Source organism: Lissotriton helveticus, chromosome 5_1, assembly GCF_964261635.1.
Source record: "Lissotriton helveticus chromosome 5_1, aLisHel1.1, whole genome shotgun sequence".
NCBI classification, from domain to species: Eukaryota; Metazoa; Chordata; class Amphibia; order Caudata; family Salamandridae; genus Lissotriton; species Lissotriton helveticus.
In genome coordinates this window covers 761,832,107-761,859,816 of record NC_136065.1, presented here as the reverse complement: position 1 = coordinate 761,859,816, position 27,710 = coordinate 761,832,107, and the positions used below count along the sequence as shown (strand labels likewise).

The following is a 27,710-nucleotide window of genomic DNA, read 5'->3' as shown; positions in this document are numbered from 1 at the left end:
TCTGCATTCTGTCCATCAATTGTTCTTTTTGCATTTGTCACCCCGAGTGGGACGCGGTCCTGTGCTCTCCATGCCACAGGAGTCAATCTATCCTGGCTGATGAGGGCTGAAAGCCCGAAACCGGTCCTAGGATGCTTGTTTCCAGTCCAGGGAGGACCTGGCCTGGCAGTTCGGGCTGGACTGTTCTCATTGGGTGCAGGGTCAAGACTGATTTGCATATGGCTCGGTCCAAACTAATATGGCATGGTGAGCAAAACAACAATGGATTTAGGCCCAGATCTCTGTACTGGGGCGAATGTATGTGTTAGACCCCAAGTATCCTGCACGATCTTTTTGTAGTCTGGAGAGATATCAGTGCTGGCTCTGTAGTGCATGACTCTTTAGTAATGGTCCCTTACCACGCTAATTGAGGAGGAGTTTGTAGACTCTCCCTTACTTTAAAAGCGCAAGCAACAGAGACTTTGTTGCTTGGCTTCAGATCCTGTCCTGCACCACGCCCCTTCCTGGTAGTTAGCGTCCTGCTAATTCCTTAGCCTGTTCCAGCTCAAGCTCTGTTCCTGTTCTTCCCGATTACCCTGCTCTCGGTTCCCGGTTCCCGCCTCGTTCCCCTTCCCTCTTCCCCGTACCGGGTGCATTCCTCCTGTCCCGCCTCCTTTGCCTGTTCCACCGTTTCGCGCCGTAGACAGCGTTTTTTTATCCTACGCTGTTAAGACACCACCGGCTGCTCCTTCCTTCCTGCCGCAGCTGCCACGTCTTCGGAGAGGAGTTACTGCTTCAATCATCGCGGTAATTCCTGCGGGTGTTTCCTTCTGCTCTCATTACTCCCGTGGTGGCGGCCATGAAATGTGGCATTTGTGTCCAGGTGAACCATTCAGTTGACCCAGGTGGGGGGTTTCCCCCTCTTGCACCTCCTCTTTTCTGTGGTACATTTTCCCCCTCCTTGTAACGTGAACCTGATTCCTGATTCTTGGGACACAACATTTAGTGCTTCCTCGCTGTATGTCCTACTATTCTTTAATAGTGTCCAAAATCCACATTGCATTCTTTACTTAACCGGTTACGGTAAATACCTAGCAGAAGTTACGCTTGGGATATTGTTCCTCTTTTATTTGTTTGTTAGAACCAGTCCTAGTCCCGCATTTGTGTTCCTGAAGTTTACTGGCCACTTAATTCTTTCCTCACATAAAAACACCTCAAATACTTTGTATATATAGAGGTGAAGCTTCATATCAAGCAAAGACGTATTTGTCTACAACTTGGCCTTCGCTGGGACTGTTTATAAGACATCACGAGATGTCCAGCTGGTAAGGGTAAAGTGTGTTTCTGTAGAGCCTGCACTGTTTATCTCTAGGTTGTTTATGATATTAGGGGAGGAGGGAGAAGGATTCTTATCTATTGTTCATCTTGTGTCTCCCTGTAGGCTAACCCCTACTGAGTTGTGGTCCACGTTGAGGGAAGTCAGCTGGGGGATAAGAAGACTTCCCTTTTTTCTGACTTCTAATCCCCACATCTCCCCTGAACTGTGTAAGGGTGCGAGGTTGATCATATAGCTCATCCTTGGGCTGTTCCCAGGAGAGTTAGGGAATTCTCTTCACTCCCGTGGATTGAGCCTTGAGTCTAACAACAGGTTAGTGGTTTCGGCAACAGTATGACATTGTTCTGCATTCTGTCCATCAATTGTTCTTTTTGTATTCATTCAGGTTATCATGCAGCTCTTTGATGACAGTTCCTAGGTCACTGTAATATGATAGGATTATAACTTCTGAACTGCAAGGAACACAAGTATCTCTGTGACAAAGGCAGTAACCAACTGAGCTATCCATTTCAAATGCAGTTTATCTGTATTTCAAAACTACCAACAGACAAATGAATGTCAGGATCATTAATCCGCAGTTATCTGGACATTTGTATTGTTAGCATACATCAGTGGCAGGGCCTTGATTATGATACAAAATCGTTAAATGAAGCATACAGGACATATGTGTCTTGCTGGGCCTTCCCTGATGATGTTATGAAGAACAAATAGCCAGACATTCTCTCACCTGCTCGGTACACAACATTGGTACAGTGCGAGAGACCTTTGTCCTTTCGGACTCCTTGTCTCATTTCAGTCCATGCTAGCCATGAGGCATGACAATGTATGTAATTTCTTTCTCCTTTCTTGGACATACCATGTGTGTGATGACTTAACTCAAAGGTCACACTCTCTCATACCTTCACAGTGTAGTGAGCAGCTGGTCACTGTTCTAGTTGGTCTGATGTACTAGCCACTTCCAGAGGGCTGGCTTACCCCCCCACCCCACACCCACCCAGCACAGGTGTCACTGGACCTGTGACCCTGCCAACAAACTGGGGTGAAAGCACGTGCCCCGGGCCGGTTCTCCCATACAATTACAGTGTCTGTGTGTGTGGTTACTTGATATGCATGGGGGCCTTGTGGCCCGCAACATTACACATGGGGTGCACCAATCACTTTAGGCGAATGAGTTGTGATGTGTGATGCTATTCGCATGGTGCCAAGGCAAATGCAGTATGCGTTCACATGTGCGGTAGCTGGCATCCGCAGTGATGACGCGCATTGTCCCCAAGTGAATAATGCAGGGTTGCGGTCGCAGCTTCCCGGCCGCCGCATTGTAGCAACCACTTTGCGAATGAGCCATCAGCCAATGGGAGCCTTTGGCGTACATATGTTGATAGTGCGGTGTGCGCGCTCTGCAACTGCGGGGCACGGCATTGGACCCAATTGCCTTCAGGGGCACCGAGGGTCACTCATTGGGATTGGGTGGGCCTCGCACTTTGCATTTGGCAGGATGCCACATTCCTTGTCGTGCCGCTTTACTTGCTGGGAGTTGTAGATTTTCAGGGGTGGCATGCGTGGAGTGCTTGGTACGTACCTCTGCTGTTGAGTGCAACGGCTTCTTCTCTGCCGGAGGTGCAGCAGGTAGAGCAGCGGGAAGGACTGTATCGCAGGAACCATGGCGGCTCTGGTGGTTTAGATGTGCACTGTAAAGGCTTTCCCTCTCTGCTGTTGTATTTCCACCATCCGCAATCTGGTGGTTTTTACTAGGCGGTAGGAAGGGCTGTCTGCAACATCGTAATCTGGTTGGCGGACGGGACGTGTTTCCGCATGCCGGTCCTGCGCTATTGGCTCCGTCCACCACCCTTGCGTACACAAAAAACATGAGGACCCTGACAGACCGCGGAGGACGGATAATGGCCTCTGTTAGACCATTGTAATTTGGTGGACGCAATAAGGGCACCTGGAGCGAGAAAACAAACGTTTTTCACCACCAGCACGGATGGCCTTCCGTCCGGCATCGTAGTGGGCCCCTACATTTGGATCCATCATAATAATACACATATTCCAATCGCAAATAATTTAATGGCTCCACCGATAACATTTTATTTAAAAAGCTTAAAATGGGAAGATGAGAGGATTAAGGAAATAATGGCGGATGTCTATCGCGCTGCTGTATCAATTGAGTGTATAAAAAGCAATTCTCTGCAAGAGGCAGGAGATTAAGAATTTAAGAATAGAATAACAGAGCGGCAATATTTTGAGAGATTTGCTGCTACCTAGACTCCCACTAAAAGCCAAACAGTTCAAATATATTGATGGAGGGGGTAGTATAAAAAATCCCTGGAATAGCAAAGAATTACGCAGCAAAAAAGCTCAAATAACATGAAAAGCACAGTAGTGGCACAGGCTCAAAGACAAGGAATAATACCCACCATCATCTCGCTTCAAAATTTACAAAATCTAAAAACAAAATATAAGAAAAGTAGCTGGGAAGAGAAAGGAAGATATTCTGAAGATTTATGGAATAAACTTATAGAGTCAAGTAAACAACAAAATAGCAAAATATTCTGGCAAATGGTAAATGGTCTAGTATTAGGAAAGGAGCGACAAGTTAATACAGGAATAGATGGGAAACCTACGTCTCTACAATGTACTCAGCTGCGGGAACAAAGCACATTAATGTTATATTACTGTCTCAGGAGATTTGTAAATTAGTGCTGGGAACAATTGGACAATAATGATTTTCTGTGGTCTCAGGTAATTTGTAATATTATTCAAGGGACACAAGAAAGTAAAGAGAAATTAAACTCTCATATAAAGAAAAATCGAACGACCCTAATGGGCAGTACAGACGAACTGAAAGGAATAATAAAAAGTAAAAAAAGCGAGGGAGCACAAGGTCCAAATGGTATTCCAAATGCTTTATTTAAAACAGATGTAGATTATTGGACCCAATACTTACCTCCAATGTTTAACAATCTTTTCAACACAAATCAGATAGCGGAGTCCTGGAAAGGTAGCATTATTCAGCCCATATTTAAAAACTGTAATCCAGGAATAGCCAGCAATTGCAGGCTTATAGCATTAAGTGATGTTGAGTCTAAACCTTAAGCATCCTGTTCAAGTGAACACCTGAAAATATGGATGGAAGAAAAACAACTAATACCCAAATTCCAGACAGGATTCAAAGCAGGAATGGGGACATTGACCACTCTTACAGCCTAAACCTTGCTAATAGAGAAGACGAAACAGAAAAAAATGTGTTTGTTTGCATGCTTTATCGATGTTAAATCTGCCTTCGATCATGTACCTGGAGGCCACCTACGGAACAAATTGGAGGAGAAGGGAATACCAGATAATGTATTAAGGGCAATTGTGGAACTATACACGCAAACATGATCCCAAGTTAAAATAGGGGATGGAAGTTGTGCAACATCTAAAATTAGAACATATATAGGACTCAAACAAGGATGTGTTTTGGCTCCAAACCTGTTTAATTTATACTTATCAGGTCTTGCAGATGCTTTGGACTTAGAAAATAATCATCCACCTTTGCTTGTGGAAGAGAAGTTGGGCTGTCTACAATATGCGAATGATATAGTTCTATTAAGTAAAACACCAATAGGTTTCTAACGGAGTATGAATGCTCTCAATAAATATATGATAAAACAGGGGCTTGATCTGAATCTAAATAAAACTAAGGTTATCTAGTTGGTGGACAATAAGCTCAATGGTCATGCGTGGTGGCTGGAAGGAAGCAAACAGGAGGAAGTAGGCTTCTATGAATATTTGGGGTTTATTATGGATAAGCAAATGACAGGCAAACCCAACTTGCTGTCAATCCAGGCTAAGGCACAATCATTAACATATGGCTTCAAAATAATAAAACAAAAAATTGAATTCTCAATTTTTGACCCATTTACTCAAGGTTATGGAGGCACGGTTACTACCTTCACTATCATATGGTACAGAAACTATGCAGGGTTTTGATATAGATACGCTGAATTAATCTCACCTGCACAAATACATTTAGAGTTCGGAATAAAAAATAAAAAATACCAGTGTGACCGTGATTTTATAAGTTTGTGTTGGAGATTGAGAGCAGCAGAAAAAGGGTCTATCAGCTATTTATGCTGGACGTAAATAGAGGAAACTGTCTAGTACTACAGAGGGACCCTGGAGAATTTGATCTATTAAGGATTTAGGCACGCATGAAGCTTGGGAAGCGCAAATGGGAAAGGCAGCATTCAAGCAAGCTTTAAGATCTGCAGTGTGAAGGTCATCAAATGTAACAGATAAAAATGCTTTTGCACTAAAGTGACATGTTTGGACAGTAATACATTTGTATTTCAGCATAGGTCCTCAACGGTATCTGGCAGAACACTTCTCATTAAGATTGGAACATCAATTTATGTTATTCCATCCTGGAAAAAACAGGCAGAGAACCTTTCTTGCAGGCTATGTTGATATAAGAGTGAATCATTCATTCATCTACATTGTGTTTGTGCTGTTCCCTTGCTGCAAAGGAAAACTCTTCTGAAATCATTATTCAGAAATATAGGAATTCGCACATGCCGGCAGGCCGTTATTACCTGGCTAAGTGGACGCTCAGCCGTTCTTGAGTGTAGGGGAGTGAAGTTTATAACCCCTTTATTTAAGAAAATGTTAAATATATAGGACTAAGAAGACTGGTTATACTTTCTTTTACAACACTACAGCCCAGGAGTAATGAATTATTGTTAGTATTTAAAATGGGTTGTTTTTAGTAAATTATGTCTTTCTGAAATCTAGTACTAGAAAATGGTTTTAGCTCTTTTATTACAGATAATGTGTGATAATCAATATGTACTATTGTAATGGTTTTAAATCACTAAACACAATAAAGATGTATTCATGATTGTGAGTTACTATGGTGTTTTACTTTTTTTTATACGATCCTTTGAATTGTTTTTTCTCCACAGCTCATTGATGATGCTTCATTCAAATCGGTGTTGAGACAGAATATCGATTTGGAAATGTCAGCTTACCGAAATATTGAGTTGTAAATATTGTGATTCAAAAATATTGACAGCAAGAATATCGTGCTCAAGAATATCATATTTAAGGTAAGAAACATAAGCCATTAATAATGTTTGCAAAAATTTCGTTGATTAAAATATCGATTTTTTAATCAGTGGTATGTATTTTAGTTAATATTTTAAATGTATGTGATGTATGTTATTTTGTATAAGTATTGTTTATGTTTTTTAAAATATGTGTTACAATTTTAGAAGTTATGAATTTTATTTTAATTATATTTTGGATTTTTTTTGTTCCGTAGCGGGTTCTGTGTTTATGGGGAAATAGGAAAAGAAGTAATTTAATTGTAATAAATTAATGATTCTTTATTTATTTATTTATGTATTTATTAAATTTAGACATTTATAGTGTTAATTGTGGCAAGTGGTTTATTTGTAATTCATTATTATTGGTTGTTAATATTAATTAATTGATTAATACTTAATTATGGTAATTATGTAATTTTTTCTAGGTGCGGGTTGTGGGGTTTATAGGGGTAAAGGGTGGGAAGTAATTTATGTTTAGGTAATCAATAATTAGTTGTTAATAAATATTAACTAATTCATTGATAAATATGGTAATTCTGTTATTTGTTTTAGGCGTGGGTGTTGGGGTCTATGGGGTGAATGTAAGAAGTAACATATTTTTAAATAATTAATAATTAGTTCTTAATATTAATTGATTGATTGAAAATTAATTATGGAAATTATGTAATTACATCTAGGTGCAGGTTGTGGGGATAAAGGGTGGAAAGTAATTTATGTAATTAAACGTAATTACTTTCCACCCTTTACCCCACAACCTGCACTTAAATGTAATAATTATAGTCAATTTATATTAACTAATCAATTGATAATTAATTATGGTAATTGTGTGATATTTTTAGGTGTGAGTTGTGGTGTTTATGGGAGTAAAGGGAAGGAAGTAATTTATGTTTAATTACTTAAAACTTTTTTGATCATTCATATTAATTAATTCATTTATATTTAATTGGGATATTTGTTTATAATTTATTGTGTTTGAGTTTTATTTTTATAGGGGTACAGTATGGGGAATAAATTAATTTTCCTTACTTTATAATTATTTGTTAAATACTATTTGTTTTGTTATTGAAAATAGGTTTTGATTGTGTAATTAATGTTTTGACAGTTTAATTGTAGCTGTGGGTTGTGAGGACTAGGGGTAGAGTGTGGGAAGTTATATAATTTTTATGAATTTTAATTTGTTTTTGAATTAATAATATTTCTTTAATTGGTAATTAATTATGTTAATTAAGGAAGTACATTTTTTATTTAGATGCGTGTTGTGAGATGGTGGTGTTCTATGGTAGGAACAAAAAAAAGTTAATTTATGTAATAATTCATGTTTTTGTTTCTAATTAAAAATATTTGTTTGGAAATTATTTTTTGTTGTATTTAATATAATATGTGTAGGTATTTCTCATATGTATTGAACATTATCATATGTTTTTTAATATTACATGTATTTGCATTTTATTTGTTAACATGATTATATATTTTTTAATTTCATTTTGTGTTTTTAAATATTTTTGTTGTTAAAATTTTGTTTGTTTTTAATTTTGAACTGAAATGAGAATAATAATTGTTACTCCTCTGCAATCCAATTCTTCCCTAGTGTTGCACTCACTGGAGTGGGAATAGTAATTTGTACCCTTCCGCTATACAATACTTTCCCTACTGTAGCACTCACTGGTTTCCGGTCCAGGGAAGACATGGCTTGGCAGTTCGGGCTGGACTGTTCCCATGAGGCACCGGGTCAGACTGATTTGCATATGGCCATGTCTGAACTGGGGTGGCGGAGTGAGCTAAAGAATGACGATGGATTAAACCCAGATCAGTTGACTGGGGGTGAGTGCTTGCAATGTTCAACACTCCATCCATCATCCCCTTTGGTTTTGATACATAGAGGAGGTCTCTATGTAAAAAGGCAGCTAAGGAGCAGTAGGCACTGATGCATTTTATATTAAAGAGGAACTTTCCATATTGTGTGTAAATATATCTGCTATTTTTATATTCATCAAATAATTTGAATTGTTGGTTTCAATTGTATTGTATTGATGAAATTATGCAGTAGCATTAGAAAATGATAGAGCACTATGTAAAACAAAACCTGTTCCAAATTGTTGCCTATATGTTCCTAAATGTTCTGCCTTGGGTTGCAAGGGTAATTATTCTTTGTCTATGTCAATTTATGCTACCATAGATTGTGTGTATTTACAGTTAAGGAAAATGGTAATCTGTGTCGTGAACAAGACTGCGTGTAGCAACCGAAACACGTGGATGCCGTCACAAGAAAATAATAAAAAAGAAGGGAAATTCGTTTGGAGTGCTGGTTAGTTTCTGGAAGGTGAAAGGAGTTGGGAATGTATATAAATATATACATATATATATGATATATATATATATATATATATATATATATATATATATATATATATATATATATATATATTTGTACATTTTTATATAATTTTAAAATTATAAAATAAAATAAAATGAATAGTTTATTAATTGTTTTAAAGTAAATACATATGAATTACTATGTATGTGTGTAACTTTTTAAATTAAGGTATTATATTTTTGTAAAAATTACATTAAACATACTTTCTCTTCTATTATTAATTTTGTAATTTAATGTATTTACTATTTAATATTATATTTTATATACATATATAATTCGATAGTTTGTAAAACTATATTTATTACATCAATAATGTTTTCAATATTTTTGTACGTACCTGTTTAAGTGTAGGGAGTCAAAATGTTTGCATTCTATGTTCTCATCTTTTTACTCAGATACTATCCAAGTACTCATACAATCACTGAAGCAGGACCCATGCAGTCCTCTCTCCATCAGTGGACTGTACCTGCACTGATCTAGTGTACCAGGTACTAGTCATCCACCCTTGCAATCCCCCAGGCACTGCCTATTCACTCATCCAGTCACTCAAACACTACTTATATAGAGATGTATTCAACCAGGTACTACCCATGTACTCATCCAATGTCCTAGTCACTACCAATGCACTCATACAATCACCCAAACACTACTTATGTACTTATCCAATCACAGAAGCACCATTCATTCACTCAAGCACTACCCATGCACGTATCTAATTACCTAGGCAGGACCTATGAACTCATCTAATGACCCAGGAGGTACCCATGCACCCATGCAATCAACCAAGCAGTACTTATACACTCATCCAACCACCCAAGCACTACCCATGCAGTTATCTATTCACTCAGGTACTACCCATGCACTCATCCAATCAGCCAAGTACACTTATGCACTCATCTATTCACTCGGGACTATTCATTCACTCATGTAATCACCCACATACTATGCATGTACTCAACCAGTAACAAAGGCACTACCCATGTACTCATCCATTCACCCAGGTACTACTCATGCACTCATCCAATCACCCGAGCACTACCCATGCACTTATCTATTCACCCAGGCAGTACCTATGAACTCATCCAATGACCGGGGCAGTACCCATGCACCCATGCAATCAACCAGCCAGTAGTTATACACTCATAAACAGAAGAGGGTCCCCGAGGTACAAAATATGGAGAATAATCCATGGAAGGAAACTAACAACAAAACCGAACATAAACTTCTCCAGTTGGATCAAAACAAGAACAATAAGTTTAGAGTATTAAAGAACCATAGGTCAGACAAGTTCGATTTATAGTTTATTTTATCATTAAGATGAATTTTGCATTTAAAAATATTTGTTATCTAAAATATATACAAGGATTTTGTGAGCTCCACATAAGTTTACAACATACATGAACAAAACGAAGACAAGGGAACGTAACAACATAGCATATTTGGAAGAAAAATAACACCCAATCATACAAGAGACATACATCTCTAGACATTAAACAACGATAATGCAAGATATCATAATGATTAATCCATGTTGTTATTAGAGTTATCATACAGCTAAGTCTATGAACTCACGTTTGCATATATATTATATATTTTTTCTTTATGCAGATATCACCACAATTCCTTGTCTTTGATGTGAAACCTTTAAGTTCAGGCCTTATCCTGAACTTTGTATGCATAACACTATATCCTCCATGGACACGAGATGATGGTTATAATAATATATATGAGTAGTTATTTCTCCTCACACCTTTATATTTTTCTCAGCATGACTTATAGCATGCATATCTAAAGATGGTCTGCCTGTTTTATCAATATAAACCACTTCCTATTCACCCCTCACGATACTCTTAATTAAGGTTGTCAGAATGGCATACATAGAGGTACCCATCACAAAGGTGTCTGTGGGTCAGAGGTCCTATGCACCTATGAGCACGTCTGGGACTCTAGAGCTCTTTAGTCTGTTTCTTAACGTCTTCCTTTACCGGCTAGGTATTTGTATGAACTAATGTTATACATGTTCATATTTCAGACCAGTACTTGATACCTGATGCAAGCCCTCATTAGTGCTTGAAAAAGTTCAAAATGGATGGTAGTTGCCACTGATTAGGTAGTACAGACAGCACCCTGATGAAGGTTGCATTATTTTCTTCAACAGGTCTTTAACTTCCGAAATGCGGCCCGGCGCATGTCCATATATATTTTGTTTGACATTTTTTATGTCACTTGTAGAGTACGATTGGCGTGACTGTTCTTCGAACTATGCTATGTTGTTATGTTCTGTGACTTGGTTTTGTTCACGTATTTTCTGAACTTATGTGGAGCTCACAAAATTCCTGTATATATTTTTGATAAAAAATCTTTTTAATGCACAATACGAATATTTATAGTGATGAAAAAAAACTATAAATCAAACTGGTCTGATCTATGGTTACTTAATGTTGCAAACATTTTTTCTTGTTTTGATCTAACTGGAGAAGGTTATGTTCTGTTTTGCTGTTAGTACTTATACACTCATCAAACCACACACACACTACCCATGCAGTTATCTATTCACTCAGGTACTACCCATTCACTCATCCAATCACCCAAACACTACTTTTACACTCATCCATTCACACGGGCTCTACTCATGCCCTCATGCAATCACCCACACACTATCCATGCACTCATACAATCACTGTCGTACTACATTTGCACTCATACAATCACATAGGCAATACCTATACACTCAGTCACCAGAGTTACCTAGGCAGTACCCATGCACTCATCCAATCACGTAGGCACTACCCATGCACGTATCTATTCACCCAGGTACTACCCATGCACTCTTCCAATCACCCTCACACTAGCCATGCACCTATGCCATCACCCTGGCACTACTTATGTACTCATCCAATCACTCTGGTAGTATCCATACGCTAATCCAATCACTCACACACCACCTATGTAGTCATCCATCCACACACACAGTACTGATGATCTCATCATTCATTCAGCCAGGCAGTATTTATACCATCATTAACCCACTGATACACAAGTCATACCCTTATTCAAACATAGAGGGACTACTTATACACTCTTACAATCACTCAACAAATATTGATTCAGTCATGAGTAACATAGTTCAAGGACTTTGGCAGCCCTAGGCATTACCATTGCATAAGAAGAACACTCCTCAGTTGCAGGACCAGGGGGTGAGGGGAGCCCCGAGTCAGAGGAGATATCAAGGCCACTAGCTGCTCGTAACTCTTTGTCCCAATTATCTTCATGGTATGGCTGCCCAATCTCCTCACCCATGTTGTAATCGTCCAAATCTGTACAAAACAGGGAATGCAGACTATGTATTATCCCTTGTGAAGGCTCAGGTGGAGGAAGCAGTGCCTCCACAGCAGCCTGGCATGGCATTGGTCGAGGTGAACCTGACCACAACTCAGAGTCTGAGAGTGCAATAGGTGCCTTGTCTTCCAGCGTCTATGGAGTCCACATTGGCGTTGAAGTTTCGGGAAGTGGCTTGGACCTCAGCAGCAAAGGTTGAGACAGAACTGGAGTCAAAGGTAGCCCTGTGATGGGCTAGGAGGGTTCAACTGACACTAAGGGCTAACCCACCAGGGGTACTCTGGATGGAGGACTTTTCTGCTCTATGGGGCTCGAAAGTGTGTACGATAAGGTCTGCAAAGATCGGAAGGCCCTTGCTGAACTCTTCTATCTATTTTGGCATGGTGTATGATTCTGGAAACTCAGGTTGTGCTAAAACAAGTTGCAGGATAGGCTTTGATGTCTACTGACTTTAGGAGCAAGATCACGTAGTAGCTTGGCACCACCCCTGCACTGATTCAAGAGAGTGAGTGGTGGGAAATGTTGCCAGTCCTGCTTAGATTTTTAGGTTTTCTTTGACCTTGATCGATTGAAAGACAAACCCCTGAAACAACTCATGTGACGTCTGGATCTGGAACATGAGCAGGATCAAATGCTTGATTTGGAACAGTCCAGCGGCAGAGACTTTAGTGCTCTGTGATATAGAGTTTCACCTTGTGGTCTCCAATAGACCTTGGAGTCATCGATGTGCAAATGCTAAATGACTCAGGGCCAGATGTAGGTAAATATAATATATATTTATTATATATATATATAATAATATATAATAAAAATAATATATAAAATATAAAGCATAATAAAGCATCACAATGGCAGCACAGAGTTACCTTTTGCAAAAGACTGTGTTTCAGCAACACTAAAGTGGCTTGAAAATACATATGCAAATGCACTTGGGGAAAACACTGATGAGAACACCAGCCATTGCTGTGCAGGTCTGGTTGATGTACAGTGTGCAGTTTCTCACCAGATTGCAGCTGCTTCACAAGATCTGCATAATGGATGGTGCAACGGCTTTGATCTGAGAGATGCTGTGGTGAAACATCTGAATCTGATCAAAGTGAAAATAAGAGTGAAAGGCCTTGGTTGAAAAAGTGCAAAAGGATTGATGGTGCTCTGTCAGAGTTTCTCAGCACCTAAGTAGTCTAATTTGCATGGAAAAAGTACAGAATGCCACAATGTATGAGCCATTCTGATGGCAAGCTGATGACAAAGAGCAAAGAAATGCTCAAAACTGTCCTGTTGAATTCTCCTTTTAATATTTTAGTTACTTATTTTAAAGAAGACTAACTGTTCCAAGAAGGTACTTACAGATCTCTGCACTAAAACATTTGAGCTTGGCTATATATGATCCGATTACAGACCATGGCTTAGAAATAGAAGTAACATTGTTATATGCCCAGTTATTGCAAAAAAAAAAAAAAAAAAAAGATATTGTCACTTGTGAAATGAAATATGTGTGATGAATTATTAATCATTTGATTATGATTTGAATCATCAGAAGGGTGGATTGATGGAGCAGATTCCATCTGCAGTCAGGCATTGTTTTATTTTTTGTGCTTCAAACAGATTGCATTTTAATTGCCACGCACATTTTGGTGCAAGTTAAAAACATGGCACATGAAAAACATGAAAGTGAGGCCTAAGTCAGTCTGAAATGCTTGTGCTGAATTAACATGTGTTTTTTGCAATGTAGAGAAAAGTAGCCTTTTTAGCTCTGAAGATTAATAGAATGTGTTTCTCTCTTCCCAGCTCATCCCTTGTAATCTAAATTTACTATTCCTGTCTTAATAGACTTTGACTTGTTGCATATTTTGATAAATATTTTCAGTTAATAACACCTCTTTTTATAATGTGTGTGAATTAATAATGCACAAACACTACACAGGGGGCTAAATGCTTTTTGCATGAAAAGCTATCTAAAACACTAATGCATGTTGCTGTGTGCGCTGTATTAACTGTGTGTGTGCTTTTAAATTTTACACTAAAGCATGAAAATGCTATGTTGCACATTTCACATTTATTTTGCATGTTGTCATAAATAATAGAAAAGCTGCTTTTCACTAATAGCTTGGCTAGGTAAACATTTATAAGGGGTATTAGTATGAGGGAGGGAAACATAATGGGCTGATTTACATGAAATTAATATTATCTTTGTGTTTGTTTTATTTTGGGGCCTACACAAAACATGGCTGCCTGTGAATCCATCAAGGCTATGGCTTTCAATTTAATGAGAAGGGAGCATGCGCAGACTGTGGCAGCTTTCCTCATGACAAGAAGTGAAGGACATCTTGAACTGTAGATTCTTGTGACTGTGCCAATGTACCAATTAGTTAAAAGTATCCATCTGATTGCGCTGAGAAGGGAAGGAAGAGAATTAGAATGAAACATTTTTCCTAGTAAATGTTGCAAATGTTTATAAATGTAGTTATTCATGTATGCTTCTTTTGTTAAAACTGGTAAAGTCAGGATTTTAGAATGAGTCAGGGTATTGAGAACTCATGCCATCATGACTGACCAATCACGTACAGGTTTTCCTGAAAGATGCTACATCTTTGTGTAGTCTGCCAATAATTAGAGTATAAAATAATGTCCTCTCTGGATGGGGGCTGGCTTTCTCAGCTCAGCTGGCTTCTCGGCTCATTAGGGGGGTGTGTGAGCTCTTGAGAGAAGGAACAGATTAGAACAGACATTCTATGGGTTAGGTACGAGATCGTCACGGGTGCAGCCTTGGCCGTCCGAGGAGGGTCAGGGGGAGGTTTCTTGCTTCCACGTCATATTTTGGCACTGCAGGCCACATTCCTTTGAGGTCTGGTGAAGGGCGGGCTGTCTCCCTCCTTTTTGCTCTTTAGACACAGAGATGCACAGAGCAGCAACAGATAGAAAGGCTCTTTAGATTTAGATGCTAAACTTTAAGTTTATGCTTTGACTAATTAATTAGGTCTGAAAAGATTTATTTGACTTATGCATTTATTTCTCTTCATGGGATATTTTTGCTAACTATTTAATTATTGATTAGCATTGCAAGACTATTTTTCTTAGAAACTCTTTAAGAATTTTGACTGATATTTTGCGCCACATTTTCTTTCCTACATGTTATGCTTATATGCAGACTGTAATGTGTTCTTTATTATTGCTATTTTTCCTGTTTTCCAAATTATGTAACCTGATTGATATTTTACTAATGAATAAAGGGTCAGAGAAAAATTAACTTTTGACTAGAAAATAAAACCCTTTAAAATACTCAACAACTCTCTTTATTGGCTTGAATAATAAATTGCAGTTTTTACTGTCCATGATTATTTAAAATCTCCTGAAGGTAATACATGGTGTGAAGGGCCCAACACCTTTTGAGCGGTAAATTAGAGGTAGCATGAAGGTTTTACATTGAGAAACTACCAGAAGAAATTACTGCTCCATCAGTTTTTGATTTTTTTTTACATTGAAATATATGGGCCCGATATGCATTGTTGAAAAAATTGTTGGTCGGGTGACCTGCGCGCTCTATCAACTTCAATTTACCGACTCATAAATACCGAATTTTACCGATTCGGTATTTATGAATTGGTAAATATGAAGGCGGGAGATGTAGGTAATTTTTAAATTGGAATTACCGAATCGGTAACATTCGGTATTTACCGATTCGGTAAATACCGAATCGTTATTTCCCATTGATTCCTATGGGCTGTGAAGCCCATAGGAATCAATGGGAAATACCGATTCGGTATTTACCGAATCGCTAAATACCGAATGTTGCAAGGGTGCAGGGGGTGTCACTTTGACACCCTCTAGCACCCCAAGTAAAGGCATGTGTGACATGTGGCACACAGACATGCCCTAAGGGCATGTCTGTGTGTCACATTGCACAGTGTGCATGCACAGATGTGCATGCACACCTTCGGTATTTTACCACACAATAGGATTGTGTGGTAAAATACAGACTCTTAAGGGCCTGTGGCACTCTCAGGAGTGTCACCTACATTTGGATTTACAGAATCGGTAAAATTACCGATTCAGTATTTTACAGAATCGGTAAATTTACCGAATCGGTAAATTGACTGATTCTGTAAAATAATGGCCCCTACATCTGAAAACCCAAATACCAGTCGGTAACGGCCAAATTCGGCCGTTACCGACCGGTATTAGGGCTCCTACATCTGGCCCTCAGTGTTGTGACTCAACCCCAAGCAAACCAGATGAGGATCTGTCACAGAAATGTGTTTGCTATAGCTCCTACAAGGTTTAAAAACCTGTTGCTTTGATAGGTGATAATTCCTTTGCACACAGTTTTTCAATTTTAAGAAATAATAAGAGTCTCAAAGAGATGAGAGGTACCTCCGGTTCTGTGCCTGGTAGTGCAGAAAGAAAGGTACTGATGACAGAGAACAGAAGTGGAACCTATGTAGTCTCCACATCTCATTTTTGGAGCTAAACGGCATTAATGCGGAGCCGCACAGCGCCACCTGACCAGCATGCAGGGGGGTGCTGCTAAAATGTTTTTGGATCCAGTCTAACATCTGATGAATATTCAACAGTTTAGAAATCCGTGGCTTGAAATCTCTATCAGAAGTAGAGATTAAAAACACATGTTGACGAAAGTTTTGAAGCAAATGTATGTTGTTTAAACATTTTAAAATCTAATGTTTACAATAGCCTGGGCAATATTCTCTCCAAAAATAAAGATTAAAATACTAAATTACAGTAACTAGGTTAAGCAAAGCTTTCAACACATTGTCTACAAATTAAGGCCTCTGAGTGTTATGGCGTCTGCAAGAGCACCTGTTTGGCAGGTGTTGCAAGTACAATTTATTTATTTTCTGGATCTTGTAAAGTGAATTGCTACCCAAACGCAGGCTTCCCAGTGCTGGCAGGAGTCCTAAGGGATGACATACTAATTCAAGAGAACAGTTGCTTAATGAATCGAAGCAAATTATTATTGGATCTTAGGTGGAGCGGGAGGGAGTTCCAAAGCCTGGGTGCCAGATAAGCAAAAGAATGCCCTCCACTTCTGGCCCTTTTTATTCTTGCATTGCCAGAGGAAATTGGTTATTTGACCATCGGTCATGTGCTATAAGGTAAGGAACAATGAATTGCTTCAGAATATGTGGTCTCTGAGCACGCTTTATTTTGTGAACATTACAGAGAGTCTTGAACTCGATTCTCTTTCTCACTGGCATTCAATAAAGCCTAGCCAACGCCGTTCATGCTGAATGTGATTTGGAGATAGTCAGCAAGGTTCTCGCAGCGGCATTCCCCATGACCTGCAGCTTTCTGATGACATACATAGGGCTCCCAACATAAAGTGAATTGCCGTAATCTAGGAGCGACAAAATGAGTCTTTGTATTACTATTCTGCGAATATTAATAGGAAGTCATTTAATTGTCTTCATGAGGGCTCTTAAGAGACCAAAGCATGTTTCCGCCAGTTTCCTGGCCTGTGTTGCCATGGTGAGGACCTTATAAAGGAATACTCCAAAGCTCTTAACTTCCTCTTTTGGAGAAGGGCAATTGCCCAGACAAGAGGGCCAGGAAAAATTATACCAGAGAGAGGGATTGATTCTGACCAACATAAGCTCTGTCTTGTCACCATTCAGTTTAAGGCAGCTATTGTATATCCATGTTTGTACCTGCTCCATATAGTCTTCTAAACTGGCCTCAGTTTGTCTAATTTTAGAGGTAAGGGAGACGACAATCTGGGTGTCTTCTTTGTATGAGACCATTGAAAAGCCTGTTAAGCAGGTGATGTCAGCTAAGAGGCGCATATATATATATATATATATATATATATATATATATATATATATATATATATATATATATATATATATATATATATATATATATATATATAAAAAAAAAATAATAATAAAAAAAATATATATATATATATATATATATATATATATATATATATATTAAAACGAAAGACGAGCCCTGGGGAATTCCGCATTTAAGCTGATGGACCGCCAACACCCAGGGTCCCTTCCTGACCTGGAAACTTCTATTTTCCAAAAAGGAGGTCAACCAGTTTGGTAATTTGTTCTTTATTCCTAGCGCCTTCAGTCTACTTAGCAGAATCGCTTGGGAAACAGTGTCAAAGGCTGCGCTCAAATACATGAGAATGAGCACAGCTGAGCCGCCTTGATCCAGTATTCTCCTAAGGTGTTCAGTAGCTACTAGGAGGGCTGTCTCAATGCTATAGCCTGGTCTAAATCAAATTTTAGTTGGATTTAACAAATCATAAGATTTCAGGAAATTGGTCTGCTGGCTATTGACCAGCTTCTCTAAAATCTTGCTAGCACCTGGGAGCAGAAATATAGGTCTGTAATTTTCTGTCTTATCGGGGTCCAAGGAGTCAAGTCAAGTCAAGTCAGAGAATTTGTATAGCGCACTACATACCCAGAGGGTTTCAAGGCGCTTAGGAAGGGGGGAGGATTACTTGTCAAATATCCAAGTTTTAAGTTGCTTTCTGAATGCTAGGTGGTTCTGGGTAAGGCGAAGGTCAGCGGGGAGTGAGTTCCATGTTCTAGCAGCCAGGTATGAAAAGGATCTGCCTCCCATGGTGGTCTTGTTGATGCGAGGTACAATGGCGAGGGCTTGGCTGGAAGAACGAAGTTGGCGGGAGGGGGTGTAGAAGGACAGTCGTGAGTTGAGGCATTCTGGACCGATGTCGTAGAGTGATTTGTGTGCGTGGGTAAGGAGTCTGAAAGTGATCCTCTTATTGACGGGTAGCCAGTGGAGGTCTTTAAGGTGACCAGAGATGTGTTCGTTGCGTGGGATGTCTAATATGAGTCTGGCTGAGGCGTTTTGGATTCGTTGGAGTTTCTTCTGGAGTTTAGCGGTAGTACCTGCGTAGAGGGTGTTTCCGTAGTCCAGTCGGCTCGTGACCAGAGCGTGGGTGACTGTTTTCCTTGTGTCGGAGGGGATCCAGCGAAATGTTTTTTTGAGCATGCGAAGAATGTTGAAGCAGGAAGAGGATACGGCGCTGACTTGTCTGTTCATTGAAAGTGAAGAATCCAGGATGACGCCTAGGTTCCGTGCGTGGTCTGTCGGGATGGGTGCTTTTCCGAGGGCTTCCGGCCACCAGGAGTCGTCCCATGCAGATGGGGATGTACCTAGGATGAGGACTTCTGTTTTGTCTGAGTTCAGTTTCAGACGGCTTAGTTTCATCCATTCGGCAACTTCTCTCATTCCTTCGTGTAGGTTAGTTTTGGCGGTGCTGGGGTCATTGGTGAGGGAAAGGATCAGTTGTGTGTCATCCGCGTAGGAGATGATGTTGAGGTTGTGTTGGCGTGCGATGGCCGCGAGGGGGCTCATGTATACGTTGAAGAGGGTGGGACTGATTGAGGATCCTTGTGGTACGCCGCAGATGACTTCAGAGGCCTCTGACGTGAACGGTGGAAGACGGACTCTCTGGGTTCTTCCGGTGAGGAACGAGGTGATCCATTCAAGTGCTTTTCCTTGGATTCCGATGTTATTGAGGCGTTGTAAAAGTGTTTTGTGGCAGACTGTGTCGAATGCTGCAGAGAGGTCAAGGAGGATGAGGGCGACAGTGTCTCCATTGTCCAGTAGAGTTCGAATGTCGTCTGTAGCTGCGATGAGGGCGGTCTCAGTGCTGTGTTTTGCTCGGAATCCGGATTGTGAGGGGTCGAGGGATTTGTTGGCTTCGAGGAAGGCGGCGAGCTGGTTGTTGACAGCTTTCTCGATGACTTTGGCCGGGAATGGAAGAAGCGAGATGGGGCGGTAATTTTTGAGTTCGGTGGGGTCCGCTGTGGGTTTTTTCAGAAGGGCGGTGAGTTCAGCGTGTTTCCAGTCTTCCGGGAAGGTGGCGGAGTTGAAGGAGCAGTTGATGACGTCTCGGAGGTGCGGTGCTATGACGGAGTCTGCTTTGTTGAAGATGTGGTGAGGACATGGGTCTGTGGGAGATCCTGAGTGGATGGAGTTCATCAAGCGGATGGTGTCCTCAGTGGAGATTGGGTTCCAGTCGTTAAGGGTGTTCGCGGGGGGAGGATGATCAGCAACTGGTAGGGTGGGTTGGGCTCCGGGTTGGTTGTCAAAGCTGTTGTGGATGTCTGCAATCTTGTTGTGGAAAAATGAGGCTAGGGAGTCGCAGAGGGTTTGAGAGGGGGTGATGTCTTTGGAGTTGGCCGAGGGATTGGAAAATTCCTTGACGATGTTGAAAAGTTCCTTGCTGTTGTGAGCGTTGTTGTCAAGTCGATCCTTGAGTGCTGTTTTCTTGGCTTTTCGGATTAGTTGGTGGTGAATGCGGGTGGCGTTTTTGAAGGCGTCCTTGGTGCTGGTGGTTGGGTCTTTTTTCCAGGTCTTTTCAAGGGAGCGGCAGAGTTTCTTGGACTTCTTGAGATCATCGTTGAACCATGAGGCCTTCTTGCTGCCAGGTTTGTTTTGACGTTTTTTCAGTGGCGCTAGGGTGTCAGCGGTTTTGGATAGCCAAATGGTGAGGTTGGCGGCGGCTTCGTTAGCGTTGGAGGAGAGGGCAGGGTTGTTATGAAGGAGCGAAGCGGAGATTTGGTCCGTGGTGATTTTGTTCCAGTTTCTTTGCAGGGTAGGTTGGAGGTGGATGCTGGGTTTTGGTTTGTTGTAGGTGAAGTGAACGCAGTTGTGGTCAGTCCAGAGGAGGTTTATGGTGTGGCTGAAGGAGACATGGTTGCTGGATGTGAAGATGGGGTCGAGTGTGTGACCTGCGATGTGGGTGGAGGTGGTGACAAGTTGTTTAAGTCCGAGGTTGGCGAGGTTGTCCAAAAGGGTGGCGGTGTTGCGGTCGTTGTTCTTTTCAAGGTGAAAGTTGAGGTCTCCCAGAAGGATGTAGTCTTTGGAGGGGAGCGCGTGTGGGGTGATGAAGTCCGTGATGTCTTCACTGAATTTTGCGCGAGGTCCTGGTGGCCTGTAGAGGAGAGTGCCTCGGAGTGTGGTTTTGGGGTCGATGTGGATCTGGAAGTGAAGGTGTTCGGAGTTGGCGAGGTTGGCGTCCGAGCTGGTTGATATGCGGATTGATTTCTTATGGACGATAGCGATTCCTCCTCCTGTGTGGCTGGTACGGTCTTTTCGAGTGATCTTATAGTCTTCAGGGATGGCAATGGTGATGTCTGGTGCGGAGGAAGCGTTCATCCATGTTTCCGTAAGGAAGGCGACGTCTGGAGAGATGGTGTCTAGTAGGTTCCATAGGTCAATGGCGTGCCTGTGGACCGATCGGGTGTTGAGAAGGATGCATTGTAGGTGGTTGGGGTGGGGAATCTGTGGTGTGGTCGCGGCGGAGATGTTGTCGGTGCCGCAGAATTTGCAGGAGTAGCAGGAGAAGGGTCCATGGGTGTGTCCAGGAGCGGCTTGGACGCAGTTGGGAGCGCGGCCGGGGTTAAGGGCTAGGAGGGATGCGGCATCGTAGGTAATGCGGGGGGGATGGGCGGCGCGAGGGGCAGGGGGTCTGGCGCTGGGCGCGGTTCAGGCGCGGACGGGCGTAGACGGGCTTACCTTTGGCGCACCTTCGGCGTGTCCGTAGCGCGTGGACGCTGCGCGTGGAGGCATTGGCCATAAGTGGGTGTAGGGGGGGGAGGGGCGAGGGCGTCTCAGCTGGGAGGCGGGGCGGGCTCAGGGAGTAGGAAAACAACAACAACAAACACCGGAGACAAAATGGAGGGGGGAGCAGAGCAGGGCGCCGGGGCAAATCGCGCTACTAATGCAAATCCAGGCACAAGTTAAACAAATACGATTTCAACAAATAGAGCGCTATGACAGTCAAATGCTATGCAGCGCTGATCACCAATACCGCGTTGTAGCAGACAGGCAGACCAGGGAGCGACCACTCGGGCAGGAGCGACGAGGAGTCACAGCGCTTCGTGGTCTGGGGGGCGCTGAAATAGGTAGTGGGAGGGCGTCTCAGCTGGGAGGCGGGGCGGGCTCAGGGAGTAGGAAAACAACAACAACAAACACCGGAGACAAAATGGAGGGGGGAGCAGAGCAGGGCGCCGGGGCAAATCGCGCTACTAATGCAAATCCAGGCACAAGTTAAACAAATACGATTTCAACAAATAGAGCGCTATGACAGTCAAATGCTATGCAGCGCTGAGGGTTACAAGAGGTGTGAAATTGACTGCAACCAGCAATTATTGCTTACAATATGGTCCACCTCCCTTCCTTCCCCCAATTCATTAAGGTAGGTTAAAGCTGCTGATATTTACTGTGGGAAAATGACTGGTAAATACCGAAATATAATGATTTAGAGTGGATGGTGCAAAAATTCCCATAGTAAGTCCTGTTTTTTAGGGCTAAAAGTTTGATCAGCAGCAGCTCGCACAGGTAAGAACGGTGGGGTGGGGCATGGTGAGGTGTGGTGGAGTTTGATAGATGACAGTCGGCGATGTGGCGAGTGCAAAGTAAGTGGTTTTATTTATTTATGTATTTAGTATTACTTAACCCATCGTCTGTTGAATTCCACCATCCCCACCCCCCATGCATTCACCACTCTTACCTTTGTGAGCTGCCACTGCATTTGATAGGCTATAATTATTGCACATATTAAATTCTGAACTTTTGTATATCAGACTTTGACAGGTGAGGCAATTACTGCATCTGCCACTAGGATAGTAGTAATTGAGTACTGTGCCAGTGATTTAGAGTAGCTGATTTTTTCTGAATGCCTACGGGTGCAGACAAAAAAACATTACACCCTTCAACAGAAAAGTTATGCAAATTGTGCAGTTAGTGGTTTCTACGGTAATTTGGCAAATGCATGAACATGCACAAATACCGTACAGGAAAGAAACACAGATGCAACATGCGTAAGCATGCAGGAGTCAAATATTTACCTGGCAGTCTGCGTGCGTCGCCCACCATGCTGGGCTTCGGGACATCGTGGGATGGGTGTGGCATCTGGGATGGATAGTGCTGGGAGTCACAGGGTGAAACAGGAGGGTCGTGGGAGTAAGGGAGGGAAGAGGAACTGGAAGGACGATGTCTGAAATCCATGGGTATTTTCCTCAAATTTGCTGATCCCTTTTGACAAAATAAGAAAGAAAAGACAGAGAATGATCTTGAAAGTTAACATAAAGCAAGCAACAGGATATAGAGCAAGACAAAACACAACGCCTTTTAAAAAAGAACATAAAGATGTACTCTCCAAGAGAAGGTACTCTCTGTGTTGAAAACTTGACCGACACAGCATTTACAAGGAAACAAAACGGAACTGCGGCAGAGGGGCAAAATAATGCCCCAGGGACATTTTAAAGCTGGATTTGTGATGTTTGCTTCCATGCAGTATGATGAAATTGCATATTGCATGAGGACTAAAACTGGAGCATGACTGCAGGCATCAACTCTAATGAAGTTGAAGCAAATCGGCATGGAGGGCAGGGCTGATAAATGAGAGTCAAAACACAGAAGAAAGAACAAGACATTGAAGTACGTGGTGGGAAAGCTGTAGAATTTACACCATAGAGGTGTAGATACACTCACATGCTAGGTAAAAACACTCCTGCTCCTTCCCGAAGGAAAAGCTGATGCCCACACTGGGTACCTTGCGGTCCCAGTGTGCTTGGAGGAACCCAATGATGATACATGTCACCCTAGGGTGAGTGAGGGTTTACATCCATTAATAGGTTATGCCCACCCATACACACACAAACATTGTGCTTTTTACGTTGTAAAGACACACTGTATGGGTATTCCGCAAGGTAGGGGAGACAACATGCATTTGAGTTTGCTGCATGCAATGCTTGTGATATTATCAGGGATAGTAGCAGTAGAAACAGTGGCGTAACAAAGGCCCCCAAGGCCCCTGAGCTCCTTGGGGTCCCCTCAGCACAGTACCCTGGCCTAAGAGCTTCTGACTCCATCTGGAGGGGGGCCCCTTCATGTACTTTGCAGGGTGACCAGCCCATCGGACACTGCCCGATTGCCCTATAGTTTAGTCTGGCCCTGCTGCTGCACTTTAAATACTGCTTGATATGAGCGTGAGCCTAAAGGGTGCACCCAGGGCACAAGTTGGAGGTACACACAGATAGATGTTGTCCATCTGCTATTTCAAAGGTTTCAGACACCGGGACACTTACAGCAGCACCTGCATGTTGCCTAGGTTGGGAGGGAGCTTTCTTATTCTAAATTCTATCTGGGCCAATACAAAGGCCGAAATTAAGGGGCCATCAGCCTTTCGATTGAGAATCCTGACTGAGAGCTATCTGGAGCCACACACCTAACTGCAATGGCTGGGAAACAAAGGCACACAGTTTATCACTTCACAGGTACTTAAAAGAGGCAGCATGTCTTTGACTTTGTTCAGTTCCTGTCCATAAGAGATATCCATGCATTGTAAGTATGTCAAATTTGTTGGTCTGTCCCAGTATTTACATAAATAACAATTTAAATACCACTATTTTGTTTTATTTTCTTTTTAGCGATAATCATCCCAATTCAGTGTGTCAGAGGGCTTTACAACACACATAAACATTATACATTGATAATGGTTGTACAACATTACAACGCATGCTTTTACCACGCGTGCTTTTACTACACATTTTTTTACATTGCATACATTTACCATGCAACTGCCTTTACCACACAGGTAAGTATAAATAAGGTAAGTGATATATATATATATATATATATATATATACATATATATATATATACACACACATTTTATTTTATTGTTTTTAAAACGTTTTTGGGGGAGACCCCTCAAAACGCCCATTTTTGAAAACTGAATATTTAATTTTTATGGATGTCAATGCCCCAAATGCTCTTTTTATTAAATACTCTTACCGACCTAAACCCCATGACCCCTAAAACCAGAGGTAGCTGGTGACATTTGAAAATGGTGAGGCGTAAAAGTTGTGAATGTGTGTTGTGTCTCGAGTGAAGCGAGCGATCTCATTGAAAAAAACGTGAGCTGGAGGGGCTCTCGCCCAAAGAAAACTTTGAACAAAAAGTAGTAAATGGTGCATTTTAAAACACATTTCAGAAAGCAAGAATATTTATAAAGTAATTAGGAACGTTTAGTCTTGAAATAATTAAACAAATTAAAAACTACCCCATATCTTATTGCATTCCTGCTTCCATCAATTTAGCCTGACTGGCAGACTTTTTAGATGTTAAAGTCTTTATAAATAATGGCCAGCTAGCTACCAAACTACATCGGAAAAGCACTGCTGGCAACAGCATTCTTCATGCCAGCAGTGCACATCCCCGACATGTAGTCGACAACATTCCTTTGGGTGAGCTCTTAAGAATTAAGAGAATCTGCAGTACAGATTCTGATCTTAAAATCTGTACTGATGAAGCACTGAATAGGTTTCGAGATAGAGGTTATCATGAATCAGTGTTGAAAGTAGCAGTGGATAAGACCAAATGTAGATCCCGTGTCTCTTTATTAGAGACAACTAACACTGGTAGACGTTCGGAAACGTTCGATGGGAATGCCACGGCACCCAGGTTCATAACCTCATACAGCAGGCAGGCCAGACAGATAAGATCTATTGTAACCAAGAGATGGCCAGTCCTTAAAACTGATCCTGTTCTCAAACCTCAACTTGCGGATGTCCCTGTGGTGACTTTCAGGAAGGGCCCTTCACTGAAGTCCCATATTTGCCATGATTTTCCAGAACTCAGGAAAAAACAGGAATGGATGAAATCCAGATCAGGCTTTAAACGCTGCACCTCTTGCAGGGCCTGCAAATTTGGTAAGAGTACACGGCAGTATTACACGCCTTTTAGTCCTGACCCAATTCAGATCATGGGTCAATACAATTGCAAAACGGAATTTGCTATCTATGTTCTCACTTGTACATGCTCGTTGAGATATGTCGGCAGTACACGACAGCCAGTGCATGTGAGAATCCTCCAGCACTTACGAGCGATCGTAAATAATGATCCAGCCTACCCGGTGGCCAGGCACTTCAAGGCTGTTCATAACAACAATTTGGAGTGCCTGTTCTACTATGTTATCTCTGCAATAGAAAAACCAAGAAGGGGCGGAGATAGGGAGAAGATGCTAAGGAGGTTGGAATCCCAATATATTCTTGAGTTGGATAGCAGATCCCCTAATGGACTGAATAATACAGATGACTTACATGTGTTTCTGTAATTTAGTCTTGTACTCGCCTGTCTTTATAACTGTTTTACTTTGGAGTCGCGGCGGTCTGCCGCCCACCCTCACACACTATGTATTTCAAATCTCCTTAGTTGGGTCCTGCACTTAAATCTTTTTTTCTTATTGTGATTCATGGTGATTTATTATTATACAATTGTATTATTTTGCATTACTATTTCTTTTGGGTTAGCACTGTTTTTTCGAGGACATCGACAATAGGCATTTATGTTTACCTAAAATATATTCCGCATTTTGCAATCGTCACAATTTGTGACTTTTTATATTATGTAGTTCTTGCCCTATTACTATGCTGCTATGAGTCATATGTTTACATATAGCGTTACTTTGCACATATTATGACGAGATGCAATAAGTGATGTTTACAATATTGCGTATTTTGCACATGCGTATTTTTGCACATACATTTGATACTTCATTGCCTCTACATGGATATTTATTTTAAACCATGCATCAAGCACTTTATTGCGTAGTTTTGCACTTTGATACATGCTAGGGCATCAACTGCTAGTATTTGATATAATGGAATGTAGGCATTTTAGGCTTTAATTTCCCTTCCATTATTTCTATGAATTGTATATATGTATATATTTATATATGTATGTATCTCTTCAATGTCACAATATGTTTGGATTTTATCCTTGCATTTTACCTTAACTTTGGTTTACCAATTTGCAATCGTTTGGAAAACAGACTATAAAATGCAGTATTGATAGTTTGTCCTCTATGTCAGTCATCACGTGGTACTGAACAAAAAAATGAGAAAAAAATATGCACTTTCACTGTGGGGCATAGGATATTTAAATGTGGCCATTCCCAACACTGACTGTCTGTGAGCAAGGGCGGATGCCCGAAACGCGTCAGATTGTTTGGTTCAGCTCGTAAATAAACTTGTGCCTACAACAAAGCTGTGTTGGATCCGCGTGATTTCCTGGGTCGCTACGGTTGGAGCCTGGGAGGTTGCACTTGTTTGGATATATATATATATATATATATATATATATATATATATATATATATATATATATATATATATATATATTCACTGAAAAAACCATAGGTTAGAGACCATATATAGTTAGCTGGACATTTTATTGACATAAAACCAATGAAATTCCATATATAGTTAGTTGCACTAACTATATATCGCGCACCCGCAATCCACTGCTGATGATGTCACATATTACATCATTCATGACATGGTCAGTGACATCACTGATGACATCACTGATGACATCTCAAATGACATCACTGATGACATCATCTAGTGTCTGTGTGTTTTTGTAAAGTTTAAATATGTTTTACATATTGAAGAATGAGTGGATGTATGGAAGACTGAGTGTGTGTGTGGCTGGCTGGGAGGTGTGTGACTCTGTGCATATCAATGTGTACTTGTATCAGTGATTGTATAAGAGAGTACGTATGTGTTAGTATATGTGT

General features: G+C 41.1%; 1 protein-coding gene across 2 annotated transcripts in view; it reads right to left on the bottom strand.

Moving 5' to 3' along the window:
* Positions 1-27,710, bottom strand: part of USP54 (ubiquitin specific peptidase 54) — a 2,015,813-nt gene that overhangs the window by 82,662 nt on the left and 1,905,441 nt on the right. For both annotated transcript variants that reach the window (XM_078643238.1, XM_078643239.1), the window contains one exon: positions 22,975-23,161. In XM_078643238.1, coding sequence (XP_078499364.1) covers positions 22,975-23,161 — 187 coding nt within the window. The remainder of the gene's footprint in view (positions 1-22,974; positions 23,162-27,710) is intronic.